The sequence below is a fragment of the Aquarana catesbeiana genome, linkage group LG02, assembly GCF_042186555.1.
Source record: "Aquarana catesbeiana isolate 2022-GZ linkage group LG02, ASM4218655v1, whole genome shotgun sequence".
Lineage (NCBI taxonomy): Eukaryota > Metazoa > Chordata > Amphibia > Anura > Ranidae > Aquarana > Aquarana catesbeiana.
In genome coordinates this window covers 48,041,398-48,069,283 of record NC_133325.1, presented here as the reverse complement: position 1 = coordinate 48,069,283, position 27,886 = coordinate 48,041,398, and the positions used below count along the sequence as shown (strand labels likewise).

At 44.0% G+C, this 27,886-nt stretch overlaps 1 protein-coding gene across 3 annotated transcripts in view; it reads right to left on the bottom strand.

Moving 5' to 3' along the window:
- Nucleotides 1-5,026: 5,026 nt before the first annotated feature.
- GDPD4 (glycerophosphodiester phosphodiesterase domain containing 4) overlaps nt 5,027-27,886 on the bottom strand; it is a 144,294-nt gene continuing 121,434 nt past the window's right edge. For 2 of the 3 annotated variants that reach the window (XM_073612848.1, XM_073612849.1), the window contains exons 13-16: nt 24,011-24,158; nt 18,945-19,027; nt 12,624-12,703; nt 5,027-5,485 (exon numbers count right to left, since the gene is read on the bottom strand). In XM_073612848.1, the coding sequence (XP_073468949.1) occupies nt 5,382-5,485; nt 12,624-12,703; nt 18,945-19,027; nt 24,011-24,158 (415 nt within the window). In that variant the 3' untranslated portion in view covers nt 5,027-5,381. Of the gene's footprint in view, nt 5,486-12,623; nt 12,704-14,548; nt 14,703-18,944; nt 19,028-24,010; nt 24,159-27,886 lie in introns of those variants that run through there. The other variant, XM_073612850.1, reaches the window with a different exon arrangement.

The following is a 27,886-nucleotide window of genomic DNA, read 5'->3' as shown; positions in this document are numbered from 1 at the left end:
AGGTGTATTTATAAAGGGGAAAAAAAACATTGCTTAGCTATTTGCCCAGCGAAACTGTTGGTACATTCGTTCAGTGGAGCAAAATCGAATGTCCTAAGGCTTTTTCCTCTAAAGGTTGAATGATATTAATTCCTAAAAAAAAATTGAGAAATACCACTATATGACCACTAGATGGTGCTAGTGAACATAGGAAAAGCGTATTTATTTGCTGTGATCCTTTGCTCCATCTAATGGCTCTCTCCAATGCTGGTCACTCAATCTAGTGGCCGCAGTGTGGTATTTCGTAAAAACCATTACATTTTATATAAATGAACATTTGACCTGTAGAGGAAACAAGAAGAACAAATACGTTTTGCCCCAGCAAAATTGTACAGCAGTTTCGCTGGACAAATAGGTGTTTATTTATTTTTATAAATACTGCCCCCTTGGTACCCTTACATTGTTGGTCAATGTAGAAGTGACCCCTTTCATTGGATGTAGGTTGAACATTGCCCCCTTACATTGATGGTCAGTCTAGGTTGGGCACTACTCAAGGAACCCGTAGGAACCTCTGGAGCAAAATCTAGGGTTCCATTGAATCCTGGTTGAGAAAGGCTGGGGTAGTGCAGGATCTGGCCAGTCTGAAGACCTCCAATTACCACTGTCTCCCTTGGGTAGAGGCCTAGAAGGCGTCTATCCATGAACCCTTCTCCCTTCACAAAATCAGCTGGACTCAGGCAAGAATAGCAAATGTGTTATGTGACAGCCATCTGACAGACCTGCCTAATTCCGCAATACCTCTGACTATTCAACAAGGGATTAGTCAATTGATCCTCACTGCTGTCTAAATGATTCATTTAGATACCCCTTGGTAACCTTACATTGTTGGTCAATGTAGAAGTGACCCCTTTTTTAATGGATGTAGGTTGAACATTGCTCCCTTACATTGAAGGTCAGTCTAGGTTGGAGATCAATTGGGCACTACTCAAGGAACCCCTAGGAACCTCTGGAGGAAAACCAATGGTTCCATGGAATCCTGGTTGAAAAAGGCTGGGGTAGTGCAATACACACCTGTGAGCTACCTTGTGCTGGACATAGGATAAAAAATTTATGGCTTGACCATTTGTGCCGAGACTGGACAGTCTCATGTCAAGGGCAGCAGCAGACATCTCTCGGTTGACCACTTCTGGAGAGGATCTGGCCAAACTGAAAACCTCCAATTTCCACTGTCTCCCTTGGGCTTGAGGTCTAGGAGGCGTCTGTCTGTGAACCCTTCTACCATCACAAAATCAGCAGGACTCAGTCAAGACAAGCACATGTGTTATGTGACCGCCATCTGACAGACCTGCCCAATTCCACAATACCTCTGACTGTTCAACAAGGGATTGGTCAATTGATCCCCACTGCTGTCTAAATGATTCATTGCATCTGGGCCCCCTTGGAACCCTTCCATTGTTGGTCAATGTAGAAGTGACCCCTTTCAATGGATGTATGTTGAACATTGCTCTCTTGCACTGATGGTCAGAGTAGGTTTGAGATCAATCCAGAAGTACTCAAGGAACCCCTAGGAACCTCTGGAGGAAAACCCAGGGTTCCATGGAATCCTGGTTGCAAAAGTCTGGTGGAGTGCAATACACACATGTGAACTACCATGTGCTGGACATTGGATAAAAAATGCATGCTTAGCGATTTGTGACCAGACTGGATGGTCTTGTGTCAAGAGCGGCAGCAGACATCACCTGGTTGAGTCGGTTGAGAGGATCTGACCAGTCTGAAGACCTCCAATTGCCACTGTCTCCCTTGAATGAATAGAGGGCTAGGGGGTGTCTATCCATGAACCCTTCTCCCTTCACAAAATAAGCTTGACTCAGGAAAGACTAGCACATGTGTTATGTGACAGCCATCTGACAGACATGTCCATTTCCATATACATTTGACTGTTCAACAAGGGATCACTTAATACCCAATGAATCCCCACTGCTATTTAAATGGTTCATTGCAGTTGAAGGGATACAGAGCTGCTAAATGCCTTTAATACAGCAAATTTTACCAAAATAAGCATCTAACAAAGGAACAAGAGCATATCTAAACCTTGATTTTTTTTTTTTCATAGACTTGGTCTACCTTTTGCAAAAAGCAGATGCAGCAACACTGATCTGATGATCAATGTGCATTTACTAGTTATTTGCAATGAAGCCTACACAGCATCGCACCTGCAACCACTGCATCACAGGTGCATTGCACAGGTTCTTTCATTATTTTTCCCCCAGCCTCAGGTCTGTACATACGCACTTATGGAGCTGCTGGAGGTGTAGCTGCACTACAGTGTCATGTGCTGTAGAGGGAGCATGGATTGCCAACACTCCATGCCTAGTTCCTCTGTTTCAGCGGCAGATGGGACATGTAGGTGTGGTCGTGTGGGTGGAGCCACGCACAGCCGTTCTGAATTCAAATGATCACAAAATGCGGCATGAAAAAGCACCCTGCCAATCAGGTGAGGGCGTACAGGGCGGTTTTGGTGATGGTGTTTGCGACCATGCCCCTTGTTGCATCCTAAATATTATGAGTGTAACATAAAATGTGCTTTAAATCGTGGACCAAGCCTTTAAAGCAGTAACAAGCTTTATTAAACAGGTAAATAACTGTAAATGTATGGCTTATCTGGGATTTGGCCTTGTATCATTACACAAAACTCTGTCTGCCCATTCAGGGCAAAGCAACAGGTTTGCTTGACAGCCTGACCCCTCTGCCCCTAAAACATTGCCTTCTCTCCTCTGCCACCCCATTCACAGAGATCCTGAGAAGAGCCTTGTGTATGTTCTCAGTCCCTCTGGTTGAAGCTTATGCATTCAGTCACGGGAGGAAGAGGAGAGAATCACATGCTCCCCCATACCTGGAAGTACCAGGCATTTTATTGGGCTCCAGTGGGTGAAGAAGCATACAAATAACAAGTGCCTGCAGCACAGGGAACAGGCTGTCGCAAGATACAGTGTCACTTCACCAGACCCCTGTGCTTCCTATGTGCATTGGTATACAGTATCTCACAAAAGTGAGTACACCCCTTACATTTTAGAAAATTGTATATTTATTTTTCATGTGACAGCATGATAACGACCCCAAACACACCTCCAAGACGACCATGGCCTTGCTAAAGAAGCTGAGGGTAAAGGTGATGGACTGGCCAAGCATGTCTCCAGACCTAAACCCTATTGAGCATCCGTGGGGCATCCTTAAATGGAAGGTGGAGGAGTGTAAGGTCTCCAACATCCACCAGCTCCGTGATGTCGTCATGGAGGAGTAGAAGAGGACTCCAGTGGCAACCTGTGAAGCTCTGGTGAACTCCATGCCCAAGAGGGTTAAGGCAGTGCTGGAAAATAATAGTGGCCACACAAAATATTGACACTTTGGGCCCAATTTGGACATTTTCACTTAGGGGTGTACTCACTTTTGTTGCCAACGGTTTAGACATTAATTTCTGTGTGTTGAGTTTTCTTGAGGGGACAGTAAGATTACACTGTTATACAAGCTGTACACTCACTACTTTACAGCGAAGTGTCATTTCTTCAGTGTTGTCACATGAAAAGATATAATAACATATTTACAGAAATGTGAGGGGGTGTGCTCACTTTTGTGAGATACTGTAACGCTGTATAGCTATTTCCATTGGTGGACACACCCAGATATGACAACTGCAGATCAATATAAGTTCTGGGAACTGGGTTATAATATCTTCTGGGGCTTACAATTAATGCAAAAAAATATCAAGCACAGCTAACCTGCTCTTAGGCATGTTTTTTTAGATGATGTTTCTCCTGCCTGGTAGACTGCTGTGCAACGGCAATTCCCAGCATATCGTGCTGCATCTCCAAATGCAAGTATGTCTAATGTGGGTAGTTGAGGAAAGTGTGAAAATAGTCCTGAATCCATATGGTTATCTAATTGGTATTGCTATCTTACGTAACGTTGATGTAAGTAATCTTGTTCCCGGGCAGACGGCTTCTGCACACCTTGGTTTGTAGTGTGATGTAAATTGAAGTGCCATGCCACTGCTAAAAGGTCCAGATACGACTTTATTCCAATAAAAATCAGGGGGGAAATCTATAGACTATCCAATGCAATTTGAGGGTCCAAAAAAGCCCCCCCTTTCTTTAGCACTTGAGATTAAAAACGATGTGAATGGACTAGAAGGGAACTGGACCATTAATGGTATTTCTTCCAGTTTGATTGCAAGCACAGTTCTCTGCAGCTGGTTTTGGCAGCCATTCATATTGTTTTTGATCTCCAGCCCTCATGAAGAGGGGCGTTTACAGTGGCGTCTCCAGCTTTCATATTTAGGGGGGGCACATGGGGGGACAGGGACAAAAGTAGGGTGGCAACTATAAAATGCAATTATATATATATCCTGGGGCCCTTTACTACGATCCCAAAAAGGGCCCTTTCACATGTTCTGCAGTGAGCTCCCTTCCTACTGTATTGGGCCCCCCCAGGGTGGCAGAAAACAAGAGATATATGTCACCAGCATACCAAGAAAATATAAGGGGTCCGAAGCAGTGGGAGAACTATCAGGGTTGCAAAGGTTGTCTTGCCACCGGGCCCTGGTGTTCTGCCACTGTGGGGTTCCCCAGCCTCCTCTTGCTGTCCTGCCCCTGCTATTGACAGCGCTGATCTGGCATCTCTTGGAATTTACAGGCTGGTTCTCCTGTCCTAAGGATGGGAGAAATCAGTCTGTTTTTTCAGTAACTGAGTCCTGGTGGAGTCCTTCCTGTAACTCGCTCTTCTCCCTGCCAATGAGGATGCAGGGGAAGGAGCAGATCGAGCGGCCGTGGTTGTGTGAGCGCTCGCATTATGCAGTGTCAGCGAGCAGAGGGAGGGGGGAGGAATCACCCGCAGGAGCTGACTGGAGACTCTCTCCCTCTCAATAGAGACTGTGTTACTTCAGCGGCGGCCCGAGTAAGATGTGGCGCATCCGCTATGGATGCAAACAAAAAGACATTGCCTTTTTGTAAAAAAAAAAAATGTTTTTTTTTTTTAATTGGGGGGGGCACATGGTGGGGCACAGCATAATGTTGGGGGGGTCAGGGCCCCCTCTTGCCCCCCTAGGGACGCCATTGGTTGGCTACTCTACATGATTGTCCTCCTGACTTTCATTGTAATAAAGTAGTATCGTGACCTTTTAGCAGTTGTGTGGCACTTCAATTTATATTTTCGTTAAAGAAAGGCCTATGCACAGAAAAATGATCGGGATTTCACATATCTCAGGTACTGGTTCAGTCTCATGTTGGCCGCCTCCTTTGTGTGTAAGAAGCAGCTGTGATGCTACATATCCATTCCCGGGCACCTAACATGAGGTATCAAGGGACCCCATACAAAGATGAACGGACTGTACAGAATCACTGGCCTTCTCAGGCAATTTCTGCTGAGCTCATGTTGTCAGCGTTGGATCTTGCATTCGGGGTGGTAGGCAGACTCCTTCCATAACTTTCCTCTGACACCGACATGTCCATCTCTGCAAAAGAGCACAAGATCATTTGGGAAGGTATTACACAAACGTGCAAAGTTAGATGAGGAAATATAAGAGAAATAATAATAAGCAAAGTCCATTAACCTATAGCATAGCATGCCATTTATAAAGAATCTGCTTTAGGTGGGAAAAGCGACAGGTGCTCTTGACAGTCCATTATGCAAAAGAATAAAACATCTACAGAGCCTTGAAAAGTATTCATACCCCTTGAAATTTTCCACATTTTGTCATGTTACAGCTAAAAACGTAAATGTATTTTATTGGGATTTTATGTGATGGACCAACACAAAGTAACACATACCGTATTTATTGGCGTATAACACGCACAGGTGTATAACACGCACATTCATTTTAAGAGGGAAGTTTCAGGAAAAAAAATTAAATTTTAAATAAGGAACTTTGAAGCAAAATAAGGGTCAGCGCCCATCTGCAGCCTCACCATTGCCATCAATGCAGCCTGATCAATGCCCATCTGCAGCCTCATCATTGCCATCAATGCAGCACCCTTACCATTGCCATCAGTGCAGCCTGATCGATGCCCATCTGCAGCCTCATCATTGCCATCAATGCAGCACCCTTACCATTGCCATCAGTGCAGCCTGATCGATGCCCATCTGCAGCCTAGATGGGACAGGGAGGGGGCGGGACGAGCGCCGACAGATTACATACAGTGAGAATCTCCTATGATAGACAGAACAGTGGTCCAATGGCTTCCCAGGAGACAGGACTTCCTATTACAGAGGCCGCCAAGTAAACAGGAGATTCTCACTGTATGTAATCTGATGGCGCTCGTCCCGCCCCCCTCCCTGTCCCCTCCGAGGCAGCTAAAATTGAAGTATTGGCGTATAACACGCACACGCTATTTGCACCTGATTTTCATGGTGAAAAAGTGAGTGTTATACGCCAATAAATACAGTAATTGTGAAGTGGAAGGAAAATGATAAATGTTTTTTTATAATTTTTTACAAATAAATATGTGAAAAGTGTGGTGTACATTTGTATAGCGCCCCCCTGAGTCAATACTTTGTAGAACCACCTTTCAGTGCAATTACAGCTGAATGCCTTTTTGGGGATGTCTCTACCAGCTTTACACATCTAGAGAGTGACATTTTTGCCCATTATCCTTTGCAAAATAGCTCAAGCTCTGTTAGATTGAATGGAGAGCGTCTGTGAACAGCAATTATCAAGTCTTGTCACAGATTCTCAATTGGATTTAGGTCTGGACTGGGCCATTCTAACACATTAATATGCTTTGATCTAAAGCATTCCATTGTAGCTCTGGCTGTATGTTTAGGGTCGTTGTCCTGCTGGAAGGTGAACCTCCGCCCCAGTCTCAAGTCTTTTGCACACTCTAACAGGTTTTCTTCTAAGATTGCCCTGTATTTGGCTCCATCCATCTTCCCATCAACTCTGACCAGCTTCCCTGTCCCTGGTGAAGAAAAGCATCCCCACAACATGAAGCTGTTTCACGGTGGGGATGGTATCTTTAGGGTGATGTGCAGTGTTAGTTTTCCGCCACACATAGCTTTTTGCTTTTAGGCCGAAAAGTTCAATTTTGGTCTCATCTGACCAGAGCACCTTCTTCCACATGTTTGTTGTGTCCTCCACATGGCTTCTCGCAAACTGCAAACAGGACTTCTTATGGCTTTCTTTCAACAATGTCTTTCTTCTTGTCACTATTCCATAAAGGCCAGATTTGTGGAGAGCCCGACTAATAGTTGTCCTGTGGACAGATTCTCCCACCTGAGCTGTGGATCTCTACAGCTCCTCCAGAGTTACCATGGACCTCTTGGCTGCTTCTCTGATTAATACTCTCTTTGCCTGTCAGTTTAGGTAGACGGCCATGTCTTGGTAGGTTTGCAGTTGTTCCATACTCTTTTCATTTTTGGATGATGGATTGAACAGTGCTCCGTGAGATGTTCAAAGCTTGGGATATTTTTTTATAACTTAACCCTGCTTTAAACTTCTTTAAACTTCTCCACAACTTTATCCCTGACCTGTCTGGTGTGTTCCTTAGCCTTCATGATGCTGTTTGTTCACTAAGGTTCTCTAACAAACCTCTGAGGGTTTCACAGCTGTATTTATACTGAGATTAAATTGCACACAGGTGGACTCAATTTACTAATTAGGTGACTTCTGAAGGCAATTGGTTCCACTAGATTTTAGTTAGGGGTATCAGAGTAAAGGGGGCTGAATACAAATGTACCCCACACTTTTCATATATTTATTTGTAAAAAAAATAAAGCCATTTATCATTTTTCCTTCCACCTCACAATTTTGTGCCACTTTGTGTTGGTCTGTCACATAAAATCCCCAAAAAATACATTTCATGTAATGCGTACGGGGGAAGGAACCACGTCGTGTGACGTCACCCGCTGCTATCCGAATTCTAAGGAGCCGCTAAGTAAGTAAGTAAGATGTAAGATGTGAGTCTTTTTCTTAATATCTTTGTTATGGTTTAATCAAACGGAGAGCACTTAGATTTGTCCTATATTTTGCATGGACGACGGTATGCATCTGTTACCGCTGGTACGGCAGATATCCATTTATATCATCCCCGTTCCCAGGGTAGAGGGAAAGAGGGCATTTGACCTTCCTGTTCATTCAGTGGTCAATATTGTGGGGTGAGCGCGCATTTTATGTGTTGGTGGAGGGCTCATTCACTTATTGGAGGATTTCTTCATGTGTCTCCACACAAGGGATGTCTCTCTGCTTCACCTCTCCCTGAGATGGTCATAGACTGCAGACATACTAAAGTAGGTGGTTATAGACAGTGGACATACTAGAGGAGATGGTCAGAGACTGCAGATTTATTAGAGGAGATGGTAATAGACTGCAGACATACTAGAGGAGATGGTAATAGACTGCAGACATACTAGAGGAGATGATCATAGACTGCGGACATACAAGAGGAGATGGTTATAGACTGCAGACATACTAGAGGAGATGGTCAGAGACTGCAGACATACAAGAGAAGGTGGTTTAGACTGCAGACTTACTAGAGGAGATAGATGGTCAGAGACTGCAGACATACTAGAGGAGATGGTTATAGACTGCAGACATACTAGAGGAGATGGTCATAGACTGCAGACATACTAGAGGAGATGGTCATAGACTGCAGACATACTAGAGGAGATGGTCATAGACTGCAGACATACTAGAGGAGATGGTCATAGACTGCAGACATACTAGAGGAGATGGTTATAGACTGCAGACATACTAGAGGAGATGGTCATAGACTACAGACATACTAGAGGAGATGGCCATAGACTGCAGACATACTAGAGGAGATGATCATAGACTGCGGACATACTAGAGGAGATGGTTATAGACTGCAGACATACTAGAGGAGATGGTCATAGACTGCAGACATACTAGAGGAGATGATCATAGACTGCGGACATACTAGAGGAGATGGTTATAGACTGCAGACATACTAGAGGAGATGGTCAGAGACTGCAGACATACAAGAGAAGGTGGTTTAGACTGCGGACTTACTAGAGGAGATAGATGGTCAGAGACTGCAGACATACTAGAGGAGATGGTTAGAGACTGCAGACATACTAGAAGAGATGGTCACTGATTGCAGGCATGTTATAGTGTTGTTGGAGGCTGTAAACCTGCCCCCCTGTAAATCAATGCTCCCACTACTGGGGTCTGAAAAGGGCCACACAGAAAATACCAAAAGGTCATGTGTGGCCCTCAGTATGCAGGTTGGGCACAAGGGCTCTAGGGCTCTAAGGATCCAGAAGCAACACACAGTACTTTATCTGGAGCCACAAAGCTTAAGGCCCCAGTGTTGCTATATTCCAGTGTTGACTCTAGCATAGATCAGATTAGACCAGCATGGTAGGCCTTCAAGCATTCAGCTTGCTTAGAAGAGCACCTTCTAGGCCCAGGTTTCAGCCCTGGGGCCTCAAAGCAGGCACACATCCCTCTCAACAGTTCCTCTCCGCCAGACAAGAGGGCTACCCAAAGATCCTTCTGGAACAGGGCTCAGCTGTTTTGTCAAACCCACTGATGTCAAACTCACCAGAGGTTGGCCCACTGGCGGAATTACCAGGGTCGCAACAGTCGCACTTGCAACGGGGCCCTGCCATTTCGTCACTGTGAGGGGGGGGGCAGCGGGGGTTGCTATTCACACAACCCTGAGCGGAGAGAGTGTCTCTCTTGGAACAGCAGCACAGAGACACCGGCATTGACAGTTCTATCTCCCCCTTTGTCCGTCCTCTCTCGCACGGGATGAAAGATGAGACTTCTGATCTGCTCCCCCTTCTCCCCCTTCCCTCTCCTGTGTGCTCCGCGGGCAGTCAAGTGTGAACCTAACAAGCTCACATTTCCCGCGGAGCACACAGGAGGGGAGGGGGGAGAAGATCAGAAGTCCCATCTGTCATCCCGTGTGAAAGAGGACGGACGGAGGGGGAGATAGAACTGTCAATGCCGGTGTCTCTGTGCTGCTGTTCCAAGAGAGACACACTCTCCGCTCAGAGCCGTGCTGTCCTAAGAAGGCAGATGGCACTGATGAGCACTGACAGGATTTACTGATGATAACTGATAGGCACTGCTAGAAGGCGCTAATGAGCACTGCTAGAAGGCACTGATGAGCACTGATAGAAGGCACTGATGAGCACTGATAGAAGGCACTGATGAGCACTGATAGAAGGTACTAATGAGCACTAATAGAAGGTACTAATGAGCACTGATAGAAGGCACTAATTGGCTCTGATAGAAAGCACTAATGGGCACTGATAGAAGGCACTGATGGGAGGCATTTATGGGCACTGATAGGAGGCACTGATGGGGGGCATTTATGGGCACTGATAGAAGGCATTGACGAGCACTGATAGAAGGCACTGATGGGAGGCACTGATGGGCACTGATAGGAGGCACTGATAGGAGGCACTGATGGGCACTGATAGGAGGCACTGATAGAAGGCACTGATGAGCACTGATAGAAGGCACTAATGAGCACTGATAGAAGGCACTAATGGGCACTGATAGAATGCACTAATGAGCACTGATAGAAGGCACTGATAGGAGGCATTTATGGGCACTGATAGGAGGCACTTATGAGCACTGATAGAAGGCACTGATGGGAGGCACTGATAGGAGACACTGATGAGCAGTGATAGAAGGCACTGATGGTAGGCATTTATAGGCACTGATAGGAGGCACTGATGAGCACTGATAGAAGGCACTGATAGGAGGAATTTATAGGCATTGATAGGAGGCACTGATGAGCACTGATAGAAGGCACTGATGGGAGGCATTTATGGGCACTGATAGGAGGCACTGATGGGCACTGATAGGATGCACTGATAGGAGGCACTGATGAGCACTGATAGGAGGCACTGATAGGAGGCACTGATGAGCACTGATAGAAGGCACTGATGAGCACTGATAGGAGGCATTTATGGGCACTGATAGGAGGCATTTATGGGCACTGATAGGAGGCACTGATAAGAGGCACCAATGAGCACTGATAGGAGGCACCGATGGGCACTGATAGAAGGCACTGATGAGCACTGATAGAAGGCACTGATGAGCACTGATAGAAGGCACCGATGGGCACTGATAAGGGGCATTGATGGGAGGCTTTGATGGGCACTGATAGGAGGCACCGATGGGCACTGATAAGGGGCATTGATGGGAGGCTTTGATGGGCACTGATAGGAGGCACTAATGGGCACAGATAGGTCGCATTAATGAGCACTGATAGGCAGCACTGATAGGAGGCACTAATGTGCACTGATAGGCTGCACTGATAGGTGGTACTGATTGGCACTAAGGAACACTGATAGGCAGAAATCAGGCAGTATTGATGGGCACTGATGGGCAGCATTGAAGAGTACTGATAGGTGGCACTGATGGACGCTGTTAGGTGGCATTAATGAGCAATGATAGGTGGGGCTGATAGGCAGAATTGATGGGCACTAATAGGCGGCATTAATGAGCACTGATAGGTAACACTTGTAGGTGGAATTGATGGGCACTGATAGGCGGCAATAATGAGCACTGATAGGCAGCATTGATGGGCACTAATAGGTGGCATTGATGAGCACTGATAGATGGCACTGATGACTGGGGCACTGATTATCATTATTACTGACATTCTTGACAGTTAACAGCAGTCCCTTCCTAACACAGACACAGCGCGGGAGGAAAGGCCTGCGGATAACCGGCAAGTCTGTTTACATGTGATCAGCTGATCAAATGGTAAAGGAAAGCTGTGATTGTGCTGGATGCATGTCCCGGGGGGCCATGCGTGAAGCACGGTTTTGGGAGGATGTCCATGGACACCCTCCCAAAATTGGAAGCCCGGGGATGGAAGGGGGGCCCATCATGGTTTCTTGCACCGGTGGGGCCCTGAAGGTTCTAGTTACGCCTCTGGGTTGGTCAACTGACAAGCCAGCCATTGATGTCTATGAGTGACTGTACGCAGCATCTGTGGCTCACAGGGGTGGAAATACACTTAAATGTTATGTCTTAAAGCCCAAAGCACCTGTGTGCATGAGATCCAATGCCTTCCTAGAACAAAATGTATTCACATGTCTCATTTCATCACATATCCCCCCAAAAATTTGAATTATTCCCTACTTCAGGACAGTAGGCAGAGCCATGCAAACCATTCCTTTATGCCTCAACAACTAGATGCACATATAGGACCCCTGGTGTATGGGGTAATTATAACCCAATATTATAGAGGCATTTATTCCAAACTGCATACAGCTGTTTCAGGCTTTGTGATCATCATCAGTGCAGTGCATGGAAAATATTCCAGGGAGTAGGTATTGGGACCCAATGAGACAGTGTAATCAAACAGGTTATTGTGAGAAGGGACTAAAATAATTAAAAAGCCCTCCAAGCCAATCAGTGCTTAGCACATGAGGTCTTTCTTAGAACAGAAGATATGTATATGTCTTTCCCCTCTGCCGCACTTGAGAAGGAAGAGGTGTTTTTTTTTTTTCCCCAGCTTTGATTTCCTGCAGAACTGGGTCACAAGTATGAAAGCAGCGGGATCCAACCTCACAATTACACAGAGCTTCACTGCACTATAACCAGACGGCACACAGAGAAATGTTCTACATAGAGAAGACAGACGCCGTACAATCCCGACACTCACCAGTTTTGAACGTATTGTAGAATCCGGCATCAGCAATCTCATTACTTTCTGGGCAGCAGGAAAAGCCCCGCTCTCTCCACCTAAAGCAAGAGAAGCATAAACTCAACCACAAAAAAACAGTCACGTGTCCAAAAAAAAAAAAAAACAGAGGCAAGCAAACCATGTACAAATCATGGGGCCCCAAAGCAAAATATTGACGGGGCCCCCTCGGGTTAACTCTCCTGGTAGCAGCTGGCAGCGCCAATTGTGACAATATCTGCTTCTTTTTATTTGGCGCATTGATCTTCCTCGTAGCAGAGGAACTGTTAGCATAAGTCAGTATACTACTAGGGAGCAGTGCTGGGGATAAAGGTTCTGTTTGTAGTAATATTAATGATAATGACAGTAATTATATTTTATACTATCACAAAACCATAGGCATGTGCACTGAATGTGCTGGGAGTGCCTGGGCACACCCTAATCACCCCATGTGCATTAACATCTACAAAAAAAAAAACCTCTTATGCCGCGCAAACACAATCGGACTTTCGCTGGCCGAATTCCAGCCAGCAAAAGATTGCGAGCAGGTTCTCAATTTTTCGGTCGGGAAAAGTTCCTCTCCGAAAATGCGATCGTCTGTGGCAATTCCGACGCGCAATATTCCTACGCTTGCTCGGAAACAATTCGACGCATGCTCGGAAGCATTGAACTTCATTTCCTCGGCTCGTCGTAGTGTTGTACGTCACCGCGTTCTTAATGGTCGTAAGTTCAGCGATTTTTTGCGCGACCATGTGTATGCAAGGCAAGCTTGAGTGGAATCCTCTCGGAAAAGCCGTCATATCTTTTTCCGACGAGGAATCCGATCGTGTGTACTCGGCATAATGCCGCGTACACACGGTCGGAATTTCCGACAACAAATGTTTCGATGTGAGCTTGTTGTCGGACATTCCGACCGTGTGTAGGCTCCCATCGGACATTTGTTTGTCGGAATTTCCGACAACAAAAATTTGAGAGCTGGTTCTCAAATTTTCCGACAACAAAATCCGTTGTCGTAAATTTCCGATCGCGTGTACACAATTCCGACGCCCAAAATTGCACGCATGCTCGGAATCAAGCAGAAGAGCCGTACTGGCTATTGAACTTTATTTTTCTCGGCTCGTCGTACGTGTTGTAGGTCACCGCGTTCTTGACGTTCGGAATTTCCGACAACATTTGTGCGACCGTGTGTATGCAAGACAAGTTTGAGCCAACATCCGTCGGGAATAAATCCAGGATTTTGTTGTCGGAACGTTCGATCGTGTGTACGCGGCATTGGGTGGACTTTACTGGTACCAGAGAAAGATGGCCACACAAAACTTATAAAATACATAGAAATTTTATTATAAATTTCCATAAAAAAAAAATGTATTTAAAACCGTGAAATAAATATTCTCATAGATAATGTAAGCCGTATCAATATACTGAAACATATTATCTTTGCTGTGATCCAAGAGGTCACCTCTTGTGGCCATCTTTCTCTGGTACCAGTAAGGTCCAAGTAAGAGACTTTTTTTTTTTTGTAGATGTCAATATAGATGGATGAGGTACCCCCCCCCCCCCCAACAAGCCAATTACTCCTAAATGTTACCCGTGTGCATTAAGCAAGCCATAGATGATATGTTTACTATGCTTCATATTTGAACGAACAGGAAGCTTCGTAGCGCTTCACATTCATTCACTGTCCAGTGCATAGAAACAAATTGTGCTGATCAATGTGTAAAAAAAAAATCTAAAAAAGGTGCATCCCCAATACTCATAATAAAAAAAATAAAAAAATTTTTGAGGCAAATTGGCTTTCCTGGTACCAACACAGGACATTGCAACATGTAGATAATTAAAAATGTATATTTATTACAAAGTTCATCATTAAAAAAAATGACTTAAAAACATTATTACAGAAAATCACAAATGACTCCCTCACAGCTAGGCTATAATTTCCAATACAATACTCTCCAGCAACATAGAATAGTGCGGCATGAAAGTGAGTATATAGCCAGCTCTTCTCAACATGTTTCGCGGTTCATCCGCTTCTTCAGGAGTATTTTGGAGGGAGTGAATTTCCTATAGAAAAATAGGTATAACATAAGGTATATACGGTACACAAAAATGTACATAAACAAATACATAGCATTTTTGTGCGAGCTTTGGGGTGCACACCCTAATGCGATAGGCGGTGCACAGAACTATTATTGCTCTTCCACACAATTACTCTATAACCCTATTACAATCTTCTAGGGCCCATTTACACCAGCAACCACGGTGAATGCACTGCTGCTGGTGAGGGAGGACACCAAGCCAGCTGGCGCATGCTGGAAGGACACAGTGCCAGCTGGTGAGTGCTGGGAGGACACTGCGCCAGCTGGTGAGTGCTGGGAGGACACTGCGCAAGCTGATGAGTGCTGGGAGGACACTGCGCCAGCTGGTGAGTGCTGGGAGGACACAGTGCCAGCTGGCACATGTTGGGAGGACACAGTGCCAGCTGGTGAGTGCTGGGAGGACACAGTGCCAGCTGGTGAGTGCTGGGAGGACACTGCGCCAGCTGGTGAGTGCTGGGAGGACACTGCGCAAGCTGATGAGTGCTGGGAGGACACTGCGCCAGCTGGTGAGTGCTGGGAGGACACAGTGCCAGCTGGCGCATGCTGGGAGGACACAGTGCCAGCTGGTGAGTGCTGGGAGGACACAGTGCCAGCTGGTGAGTGCTGGGAGGACAATGCGCCAGCTGGTGAGAGCTGGGAGGACACTGCGCCAGCTGGTGAGTGCTGGGAGGACACAGTGCCAGCTGGTGAGTGCTGGGAGGACACTGCGCCAGCTGGTGAGTGCTGGGAGGACACTGCGCCAGCTGGTGAGTGCTGGGAGGACACAGTGCCAGCTGGCGCGTGCTGGGAGGACACTGCGCCAGCTGGTGAGTGCTGGGAGGACACTGTGCCAGCTGGTGCACGCTGGGAGGACACCGTGCCAGCTGGTGCATGCTGGGAGGACACCGTGCCAGATGACACATGCTGGGAGGACACCATGCCAGCTAGTGTGCGCTGGGGGGACATTGTGCCAGCTGGCGCGTGCTGGGAGGACACCATGCCAGGTAATGCGCGCTGGGAGGACACTGTGCCAGCTGGTGTGCTCTGGAAGGACACTGTGCCAGCTAGTGCGCACTGCGAGGACACTGTGCCAGCTAGTGCGCACTGCGAGGACACTGTGCCAGCTAGTGCACGCTGGGAGGACACCATGCCAGCTAGTGCACGCTGGGAGGACACCGTGCCAGCTGGCGTGCGCTGGGAGGACACTGTGCCAAATCGGCTATCCAGACGTGTTGTACTGTCCCCTTTTTGATTTTTTTTGGAACTTTATTGAAATGTCACTGACATTTGATTTGATTCTATTCACACAGAGCCAATATTATGCGGTGGTTTCCACTGCAATCCTCTGTGCTGAAAAAAAAGTACTGTCAGCTGGTTGAATTTTTTTTTCGACTTATTGTGTTTTTTTTGGGGGGGGCTGGAGTCCTGCTTTAAACATTTGTCTTCTACAAAGAAATACATTTTCAAAGACCGAGTAGAGCAAATAATACAATATTTTAAAAAAATCCTAACAAACGACAACAGGTATGAGTTTAAAGCCCTGCCTTTATGGGGGTTGCAATACTCTTGTAATGTTTGAAAACAACACAGTATTTCCTGAGATTCCCTTTTAAGGTCCATTTACACGGGAATAAGCATATCCGCTTGCCGACCAGCCGCAGTACATATACTGGGATGGGGCGGCTCCTACAGGCACAGCAGCGTCCCTGTACATTGCTGCCTGTTTCCGTGGCTTCGGGGCGTGCCCGCACGCCTCTACCCACCCGCTTCCCTGTGATATTACACAGGAGGGAGTTTGTCAGCAGATCCCGGCCAATGATTCATGGGTGGGACTTGCTGATCGGCGAATCACAGCCCAGAGCCCTGTGTTAACAATCAACACATGGCTCTGTACAGAGGGAACAATCGCTTTGTTTCTTTTCCCTGCAAAGCAGGGAAAAGAAACAGATCGATCTGTAGTAAAAAGCACAAAATACACACATTACACATTCTAAGGCACACAGTTAACCCCTTTGATTGCCCCTAGATGCTAACCCCTTCCCAGCCAGTGTCATTAGTACAGTGACAGTGTATATTATTAGCACTGTATTAGTGTCACTGGTGATGTCAGTGGCAGTTAGTTCCCACAAAGTGTCGGTTAGTATCAGCACTATAACAATCCCACTATAAGTCGTTGATCGATTACATTACTAGTATATATAAAAAAAAAAGTCAATATATATATATATATATATATATACACATACATACATACATATATATATATATATATATATATATATATATATATATATATACACACAGACATACACACACACACATATATATATATATATATATATATGTATATCATAGTTTGTAGACGCTATAACTTTCATACAAACGAATCAATATACATTTATTGGGATTTTTACCAAAGACATTTAGCAGAATACATTTAGGGCTCATTTTATGAAGAAATTTGATTTTTTTACATTTTTTTTATTTTTTTGTTGTTTCATAAAGTTTTATTGAGTAAGCAAATTATCAAGGTACAAATACATTGTTAGAAAAAGGACATGGCATAGACACATTTAACAACACTGATCGAATCTAATATAAACCACGGCATAAAGTTAACTCGGTTATCAAGTGAAAGAGAATTTAAACCCGTCAAAAACGTTAGGCAAGAGAAAACATAGTAAGATAAATTCGATATTGTGTGTTTGCCATAAAATCATAAAAGATACCTTTTGGTGTTGTAATAGGAATGATTGTATGAGGATTGCACTTGGACGGACAACTGCTGGGGTCACCGCAAGGGGTGTAGTGTTATTCGGTCCCTATCTTTTTTATTAAAATTTTGTTATTGAATATGTTTTATAGCAGAAAGTAAAACTATATATATATTTTTTTTCAAGATTTTTGGTCTTTTTTTCGATTATATCACAAAAAAAAAAATAAAAAAAAACAGTGATGGTCAAATACCACCAAAATAAAGCTCTGTTTGAAAAAAATTATATAAATTTAATTAGTGTAGAAAATAAAAAAAAAAAAAAAATTTTTTTTTCAAGATTTATGGTCTTTTTTTCGATTATATGTCATAAAAAATAAAATAAAATAAAAAACAGTGATGGTCAAATAACACCAAAATAAAGCTCTATTTGAAAAAATTATATAAATTTCATTAGTGTAGAAAGTAAAAAAAAAAATAAAAATTTTTTTTTTCCAAGATTTTTGGTCTTTTTTTCAATTATATCATAACCCCCCCCCCCCCCAAAAGAAAACAGTTATGGTCAAACACCACCAAAATTTGACCGATTTGAAAAAAATGATATAAATTTAATTAGTGCAGAAAGTAAAAAAAAATTTATTTTTTTTTTCAAGATTTTTGTTTTTTCATGATTATATCATAAAAAAAAAAAAAAAACAGTGATGGTAAAACACCACCAAAATAAAGCTCGATTTGAAAAAATGATATAAATTTAATTAGTGCAGAAAGTAAAAAAAAAAAAAAAAAATGTTTTTTTCAAGATTTTTGTTTTTTTATGATTATATCATAAAAAATAAAAAAAAAACAGTGATGGTCAAATACCACCAAAATAAAGCTCTATTTGAAAAATGATATCAATTTAATTAGTGTACATTGTTGCATGACCGCGCAATTGCCAGTTAAATTAGCGCAATGCTAAATAGCAAACAAATGACCTGGTCTTGAAAGGGGGGGTAAAATCTTCCCAAGCTCAAGTGAATATTTTCTGCATTAACATACGTTTTTGCTGGCCTGCAGAAAATATACATCTAAAAAGGACCTGCATTTAGACGCATTTAGATGCGTACAGCGTATACGTGTACAATTATTTTTTTTTCTTCAAATGAATATCTACACATTTACGTGCTTGCGCATTTAGGTGCGTTAATCCACGTTCACGCGTAAAATCGCCCTGGACGCAGAGGTGTCCTACTTTTTTTTTTTTTCTGCGTAGCTATAGGCAACATACATTTTCACAGGTAGGCCGCAGCTGTGTGTGTGTGGGCTCATTGATTACAATAGTGCTGCGTTTAGACGCGCCCCAAAAAATGTGCAGTGGGCACCTAAACGCAGCATTTTCTTGCCTATGCAAATGAGCCTTTAAGGGTGGACTAACTTTCCCAAAATGCGGTCTGATTGGTTGCTTTGACTTCCTACAATGGACAGTTTTCATAGAGAGTAGACAATTCCTGAGCTAGCAGAGGAGGAAGAACTCACCAGTGCAGAACAAAAATCAGAGCGATCAGGAAGGCCGAAATGATATCTGTGAGAATCCACATTAGACTGTACTGAGCCGGAGTCTGAAAGACGATAGAGAGAGATCGGATGACTCCCCGAGAAAGAGACCCACACAGCATATCAGTGACACCATCACTACTAACGTCTAGGAAAGGATAGATACAAATATTCTTCTGTGTGCAATGTAATGCAGCAAAGCAGATTTATATATACCCTATATTACCAAAAGTATTGGGACGCCAGCCTTTACACGGACATGGACTTTAATGACATCCCAGTCTTAGTCCGTAGGGTTCAATATTGAGTTGGCCCACCCTTTGCAGCTATAACAGCTTCAACTCTTCTGGGAAGGCTGTCCACAAGGTTTAGGAGTGTGTCTATGGGAATGTTTGACCATTCTTCCAGAAGAGCATTTGTGAGGTCAGGCACTGATGTTGGTTAAGAAGGCCTGGCTCGCAGTATCCGCTCTAATTCATCCCAAAGGTGTTCTATCGGGCTGAGGTCAGGACTCAGTGGAGACCAGTCAAGTTCCTCCACCCCAAACTCGCTCATCCATGTCTTTATGGACCTTGCTTTGTGCACTGGTGCTCAGTCATGTTGGAACAGGAAGAGGCCATCCCCAAACTGTTCCCACAATGTTGGGAGCGTGAAATTGTCCAAAATATCTTGGTATGCTGACGCCTTAAAGGGGTTGTAAGCCCTTACACACCACGTTTACCTACAGGTAAGCCTATAATAAGGCTTAACCTGTAGGTACCGTGAATATCTCCTAAACTTGGACCGTTTAGGAGATATTCGCTGTATCAGCATGACGTCATCGGCACATGCGCACTGAAGAAACGGCTCGCCCGTGCCTTTTCTTCAGCTGCTGTGCCGTTACCGGCAGCTCCACATGCGCGAGAGTGACGTCATCGCGGCTCCGGCCAAGCACAGCGCCGGAGCCCACGATACCCGGAAATAACTCCGGGAGGCATGTCACCAGCCACAGCGGTGTGCCGGGAGCGCTGCGGGGGCTTCAATTCAAGCTAAGTATTTCAGAATGAGCTAGTATGCTATGCCTACTAGCTCATTATGCCTTTGTCTTTTTTTACCGTGCGTTCACAACCACTTTAAGAGTTTCCTTCACTGGAACTAAGGAGCCAAGCCCAACCCCCAACACCCCCACACCATACACCCCCCCTCCACCAAATGATTTGGACCAGTGCGCAAAGCAAGCAAAGTATATATATATATATATATATATATATATATATATATATATATATATATATATATATATACAGTAAATATACACAGATCAGCCATAACATTATGACCACTGAAGAAATGACACTTTGCTACAATGTAAAGTAGTGAGTGTACAGCTTGTATAACAGTGTAAATTTGCTGTCCCCTCAAAATAACTCAACGCACAGCCATTAATGTCTAAACCGCTGGCAACAAAAGTGAGTGCACCCCTAAGTGAAAATGTCCAAATTGGGACCAAAGTGTCAATATTTTGTGTGGCCACCATTATTTTCCAGCACTGCCTTAACCCTCTTGGGCATGGAGTTCACCAGAGTGTCACAGGTTGCCACTGGAGTCCTCTTCCACTACTCCATGACGACATCAAGGATCTGGTGGATGTTAGAGACCTGAGAGACCTTCACCTTCCATTTGAGGATGCCCCACAGATGTTCAATAGGGTTTAGGTCTTGAGACATGCTTGTCCAGTCTATCACCTTTACCCTCAGCTTCTTTAGCAAGGCTGTAGTCGTCTTGGAGGTGTGTTTGGGGTCGTTATCATGTTGGAATACTGCCCTGCGGCCCAGTCTCTGAAGGGAGGGGATCATGCTCTTCTTCAGTATGTCACAGTACATGTTGGCATTCATGGTTCCCTCAATGAACTGTAGCTCCCCAGTGCCAGCAGCACTCATGCAGCCCCAGACCATGACACTCCCACCACCATGCTTGACTGTAGGCAAGACACACTCATCTTTGTACTCCTCACCTGGTTGCCCCCACACACGCTTGACACCATCTGAACCAAATAAGTTTATCTTGGTCTTATCAGACCACAGGACATGGTTCCAGTAATCCATGTCCTTAGTCTGCTTGTCTTTAGCAAACTGTTTGCGGGCTTTCTTGTGCATCATCTTTAGAAGAGGCTTCCTTCCGGGATGACAGCCATGCAGACCAATTTGATGCAGTGTGCGGCGTATGGTCTGAGCACTGACAAGCTGACCCCCCACCCCTTCAACCTCTGCAGCAATGCTGGCAGCACTCATATGTCTATTTCCCAAAGACATCCTCTGGATATGACGCTGAGCATGGGCAATAAACTTCTTTGGTCGACCATGGCGAGGCCTGTTCTGAGTGGAACCTGTCCTGTTAAACCGCTGTATGGTCTTGGTCACTGTGCTGCAGCTCAGTTTCAGGGTCTTCTTATAGCCTAGGCCAGTGATGGTGAACCTTGGCACCCCAGATGTTTTGGAACTACATTTCCCATGATGCTCAACTACACTGCAGAGTGCATGAGCATAATGGGAAATGTAGTTGCAAAACATCTGGGGTGCCAAGGTTCACCATCACTGGCCTAGGCCATCTTTATGTAGAGCAACAATTCATTTTTTTCAGATCCTCAGAGAGTTCTTTGCCATGAGGTGCCATGTTGAACTTCCAGTGACCAGTATGAGAGAGTGAGAGCGATAACACCAAATTTAACACACCTGCTCCCCATTCACACCTGAGACCTTGTAACACTAACGAGTCACATGACACCGGGGAGGGAAAGTGGCTAATTGGGCCCAATTTGGACATTTTCACTTAGGGGTGTACTCACTTTTGTTGCCAGCGGTTTAGACATTAATGGCTGTGTGTTGAGTTATTTTGAGAGGACAGCAAATTTACACTGTTATACAAGCTGTACACTCACTACTTTACATTGGAGCAAAGTGTCATTTCTTCAGTGTTGTCACATGAAAAGATATAATAAAATATTTACAAAAATGCGAGGGGTGTACTCACTTTTGTGAGATACTGTATATATATTCAGTTGTGCTCATAAGTTTACATACCCTGGCAGAATTTATGATTTCTTGGCCATTTTTTAGAGTATATGAATAACACAAAAACATTTCTTTCACTCATGGTTAGTGTTTGGCTGAAGCCATTTATTATCAATCAACTGTGTTTACTCTTTTTAAATCATAATGACAACAGAAACTACCCAAATGACCCTGATCAAAAGTTTTCATACCCTGGTGATTTTGGCCTGATAACACGCACACAAGTTGACACAAAGGGGCTTTAATGGCTAATAAAGGTAACCATCCTCACCTGTGATCTGTTTGCTTGTAATTAGTGTGTGTGTATAAAAGGTCAATGAGTTTCTGGACTCCTGACAGACCCTTGTATCTTTCATCCAGTGCTGCACTGATGTTTCTGGATTCTGAGTCATGGGGAAAGCAAAAGAATTGTCAAACGATCTGCGGGAAAAGGTAGTTGAACTGTATAAAACAGGAAAGGGATATAAAAAGATATCCAAGGAATTGAGAATGCCAATCAGCAGTGTTCAGACTCTAATCAATAAGTGGAAAATGAGGGGTTCTGTTGAAACCAAACCACGGTCAGGTAGACCAACTAAAATTTCAGCCACAACTGCCACAACTGCCAGGATGCAAAGAAAAAACCTACAAATAACTTCAGGTGAAATACAGGACTCTCTGAAAACATGTGGTGTGTTTTAAGATGCACAATAAGGAGGCACGCATGGTCGAGTCGCCAGAAGAAAGTCATTACTATGCAAATGCCACAAAGTATCCCGCTTACAATACGCCAAACAGCACAGAGACAAGCCTCGAACCTTCTGGCACAAAGTCATTTGGAATGATGAGACCAAAATTGAACTTTTTGGCCACAACTAAGGATGAGCTCCGGCGTGTTCGCAAGCTGCACGTGCCAAGCCCGCTAGGAAGTCGGCACTGCACAGCGCTAATCACAAGCAGTGAGACATTTCCCGATGTGCGGCTGCAGAGATCGGGAAATGTCGCACTGCCTGTGATTAGCGCAGCGCATTGCCGACTTCCTGGCGGGCTCTGCACGTGCAGCTTGCAAACACGCCGGAGCTCATCCTTAGCCACAACCATAAACGCTACATTTGGAGAGGAGTCAACAAGGCTTATGATGAAAGGTACAACATTCCTACTGTGAAACACGGAGGTGGATCACTGGTGTTTTGGGGATATGTGAGCTGCAAAGGCACAGGAAATTTGGTCAAAGTTGATGGCAAGATGAATGCAGTATGTTATCAAAAAATACTGGAGGAACATTTCCATTCATCAGCCAGGAAGCTGCGCATGGGACGTACTTGGTCATCCCAACATGACAATGATCCAAAACACAAGGTCATTCGACCTGTCATTGGCTACTGCAGAATAAAGTGAAGGTTCTGGAGTGGCTCTCAGTCTCCTGACCTCAATATCATTGAGCCACTCTGGGGAGATCTCAAATGTGCAGTTCATGCAAGACAGCCCAAGAATTTACAGGAACTGGAGGCTTTTTGCCAAGAGGAATGGGCAGCTTTACCATCTGAGAAGATAAAGAGCCTCATCCACAAATACCACAAAAGACTGCAAGCTGTCATTGATGTTAAAGGGGGCAATACACGGTAATAAAAACTGGGGTATGTAAACTTTTGATCAGGGTCATTTATAAAGTTTCTGTTGTCATTATGATTTAAAGAGTAAACACAGATGATTGATAATAAATGGCTTCAGCCAAACACTAACCATGAGTGAAATAAATGTTTTTGTGATATTCATATACTCTGAAAAATGGCCAAGAAATCATAAATTCTGCCAGGGTATGTAAACTTACGAGCACAACTGTATATTAAAATAATAGAGACAACAAGCTGGAGCAGACATAAAAATAAAACTGTACATTTAAAGCAAACCCATGTCTTGTCGAAACAGGGCATGGCAAAAGGTTTACTTTAAAGCCCAACTGGCCATTAATTTAGAAAGTTTGGAGACCCCAGGTTCAGAGATGTACTATATTATTACCAGCAGAAACATGGGCTTTTCCATCCTCTTGAGCGTTCCCACGGTGTTTGTTGTAACTGAATGGGCACCGGCACACCAGGCCAGGGAGTACAGCCAAGGCTCGCTGACCACATAAAGGTTGGTGGTTATATTGGCAGCAGCATACATTCTGAGAAGAGGGAAACACAAGAAGACAGGTCAACCATCTGACATGAACAGAGAGAATTTGTGATCAATAATTAATGAAAGAATTCTTGCCATTAAACCCAAAAATGTACTATTACTTCGTTATGTTGATATCACAGTCTACTTTGTAGAGTTAAAGCCTAACACTTCCCGCTGCCCTATTTAGTCTTATGCCCCGTACACACGAGCGGAATTTCCGTTGGAAAAATCTTGGATGGTTTTTCCAACGGAATTCCGCTCAAGCTTGGCTTGCATACACACGGTCACACAAAAGTTCGCTGAACTTTCGACCGTCAAGGACGCGGTGACGTACAACACTACGACGAGCCGAGAAAATGAAGTTCCATGCTTCCGAGCATGTGTCGAATTGTTTCCGAGCATGCGTAGGAATTTTGCGCGTCGGAATTGGTACAGACGGTTGGAATTTCCGATCGGAACTTTTTCCAACCGAAAAATTGAGAACCTTCCCTCAATCTTTTGCTGGCTGGAATTCTGCCAGCAAAAGTCCGACGGAGAATACACACGGTCGCATTTTCGGACCAAAAGCTCTCATCAGACTTTTGCTGGCGGAATTTTTGCTCGTGTGTACAGGGCATAAGGGAACTCAGAAAGGATGCCCGTGACTCTCTCCTCCTCCATCTGTGAAAGTCTGGGGTGCCAAAGTGGACAATTGTCATGGACCACCTCACATGACTGGAAGAGGAGGCATGAGGCACATACTCTTTTGTACCCAGAAGTATATGATACTTTCTTTTCTTCACTTCTGGACAAACAGAGTGGTGGGGAAGTGACGTATGTGAAGATAGGAAGGGCGTCATTTAAGTGAATGTGTTTATTTGCTTCTGCATGATCAGGACTAATAAAAAAATTCCTTTTTTTTTTTTACAAATATTTTTTCTCTTAGGTTATGAATGATTGTGTATGAATAAGTTGCATTATTTTACACAGCCAGTAGGTGGCGCTGTAAGCTCCTTTTCACAGGTTTTCCAACTCACTCATTTTGAAAAAAAAAAATCTGTGGTGTGCAGACCTCAGTAGCTCAAAATGAATTTGTTAGGGCACCTCTCCTCCCTTCTTTCATACAGGTCCTCAAAAGTGGATCTATGGATTTGTTTCAGCATGGTCAGGACTAACAAAAAAATCCTTTTTTCTAAAGTCCTTTTTTTTCTTAAGTTATGAATTATTGTGTATGAATAATTTGAATTCTTTTACCCAGCCAGTAGGTGGAGCTGTAAGCTCCTTTTCACAGGTTTTATCAACTCTCTCTCTCTTATTGAAAAAAAAAACAGTTGCCTGCAGACCTCAGTAGCTCAAAATGAATTTGTTAGAGCAGTGACCCCTCCCCCCCTGCTTTCATACAGGCCCCTCCCATGTTCTCTTTAAAAAAAAAAAACTCATAGTGCTTTGGAATAGACATGTGAACTTCGTTTAGTTCCGAAATCGTTTTTTAACGAATTTTGACAAAATCATTAATTTCCGAATTGTTCAATTTCCGAATTTCTAATTTCCGATTTTTCAAATTTCCGAATTTTCGAAGATTCAAAATTTCGGAAATTTGGAAATTCGAAATTCAAGCAATTGGAATTCTCGGAAATTGGAAAATTTCGGAAATTTGGAAATTCAAAATTCAGAAAATGGAAAACTTCAGAAATTGGAAAATTCGGAAATTCGACATTTGAAAATTCGAAAATTCGGAAATTCGAAAATTCGGAAATTCGAAAATCCAAATTCCAAATTTCCGAATTTCCAAAAAAAAAAGCAAAAACACGAATGAAGCGAAAACAAACAAATTTTTTGTCAGTGCACGTCTACTCTGGAAATCTAGTGTCATACATTAACCCTTGTACTGCCACCATCATAACCAGCTCATCCCTTTTTTTTTTTCTTTTAATGATTTACCAAGCCAGAGGCAGCTGGCAGGTGGTCACATAAAAATCAGGGATGCTCTGTCCCTGTACTGCATAGGCTGGAGGCAGAGGAGGCATTAGAGCAATAATGGACCACTGAGGTCTCCATAAACAGAACATGTCTTTGTACGTAATACTATCATATAGAGAGTTCTTTAGTCCCCTTACAATAGTAAGTCAAGTTAGATTTAAAAAAGCATTAAAAATGAAAAATAAATAAATAATATTAAAATGTAATAATAATAAAATAAATTAGATAAAGTAAATAATAAAAGAGACACATAAACTATTTATAAATATAAAGACCCCCATACACACAGTTGAAATGCACATACACATATAAACAGGGGACAGCACTAAAAACCTGACAGGGGTTCTAATCCCTTTCCACTCCAACCAACTAGGAAAAAAACGTTTTGCCTATAGTTATGCTTTAACCCTTTTGCTGCCAGGTCCATACGTCGTACGGATCCGACAACGGGGGGGGGACTGTGTGTAAATCTGACAAACAGACTCCTGCCGCTGAGCAGAGAGGAAGGAGCAGAGTGGTCACACATCCGCTACTCCCCTCCTTGTTGCTGACCCCAAACACGACTTGTTTGACATCACTTCAGGGGGCCGCCCCCTCGGTGTCCCCGGCCAGTATGCCCAGGAAACAATCAGTGGAGCACAGGGGAGACATGCAGGGTCTTTTATACCCTGGATGTCTCATTAAACATAACCTGTCACCAAAAAGAATCATCACATAGGGGACTCCCCCCCCCCTATGGAATGAAAAAAAAAAGTTACGTAAAAAACCTTTTTTTCTAAAATGGTAAAAAATGAAAGTTACACCGAAGCACCTAAAATACCCCCCCCCCCCCCCCCCCACACACACACACAAATTTTTGAGACACCCCCACCTTCATGTATATGCATGTACAAATGTAAACGCATGCATCTGGGACGCCTACTGATGAAAACGCTGATTGCGATACACATGTTACATATTCCTGCACATACTGGAGTGAGAACAAAAATTCTAGCACCAGACCTCCTCCTTAGCACTGACAGAAAAACACAGAATTGTTGACATTTATTGCAGATTTATTAAAAAAGAAAAACTGAAATATCACATGGTCCTAAGTATTCAGATCCTTTGCTGTGACACTCATATATTTAACTCAGGTGCTGTTCATTTCTTCTGATCATCCTTGAGATGGTTCTACACCTTCATTTGAGTCCCGCTGTGTTTGATTATACTGATTGGACTTGATTAGGAAAGCCACACACCTGTCTATATAAGACCTTACAGCTCACAGTGCATGTCAGAGCAAATGAGAATCATGAGGTCAAAGGAACTACCTAAAGAGCTCAGAGACAGAATTGTGGCAAGGCACAGATCTGGCCAAGGATACAAAAAAATTCTGCTGCACTTAAGGTTCCTAAGAGCACAGTGGCCTCCATAATCCTTAAATGGAAGACGTTTGGGATGACCAGAACCCTTCCTAGAGCTGGCCGTGCGGCCAAACTGAGCTATCGGGGGAGAAGAGCCTTGGTGAGAGACGCAAAGAAGAGCCCAAAGATCACTGTGGCTGAGCTCCAGAGATGCATTCAGGAGATGGGAGAAAGTTGTAGAAAGTCAACCATCACTGCAGCCCTCCACCAGTCGGGGCTTTATGGCAGAGTGGCCCGACGGAAGCCTCTTCTCAGTGCAAGACACATGAAAGCCCGTATGGAGTTTGCTAAAAAAACACCTGAAGGACTCCAAGATGGTGAGAAATAAGATTCTCTGGTCTGATGAAACCAAGATAGAACTTTTTGG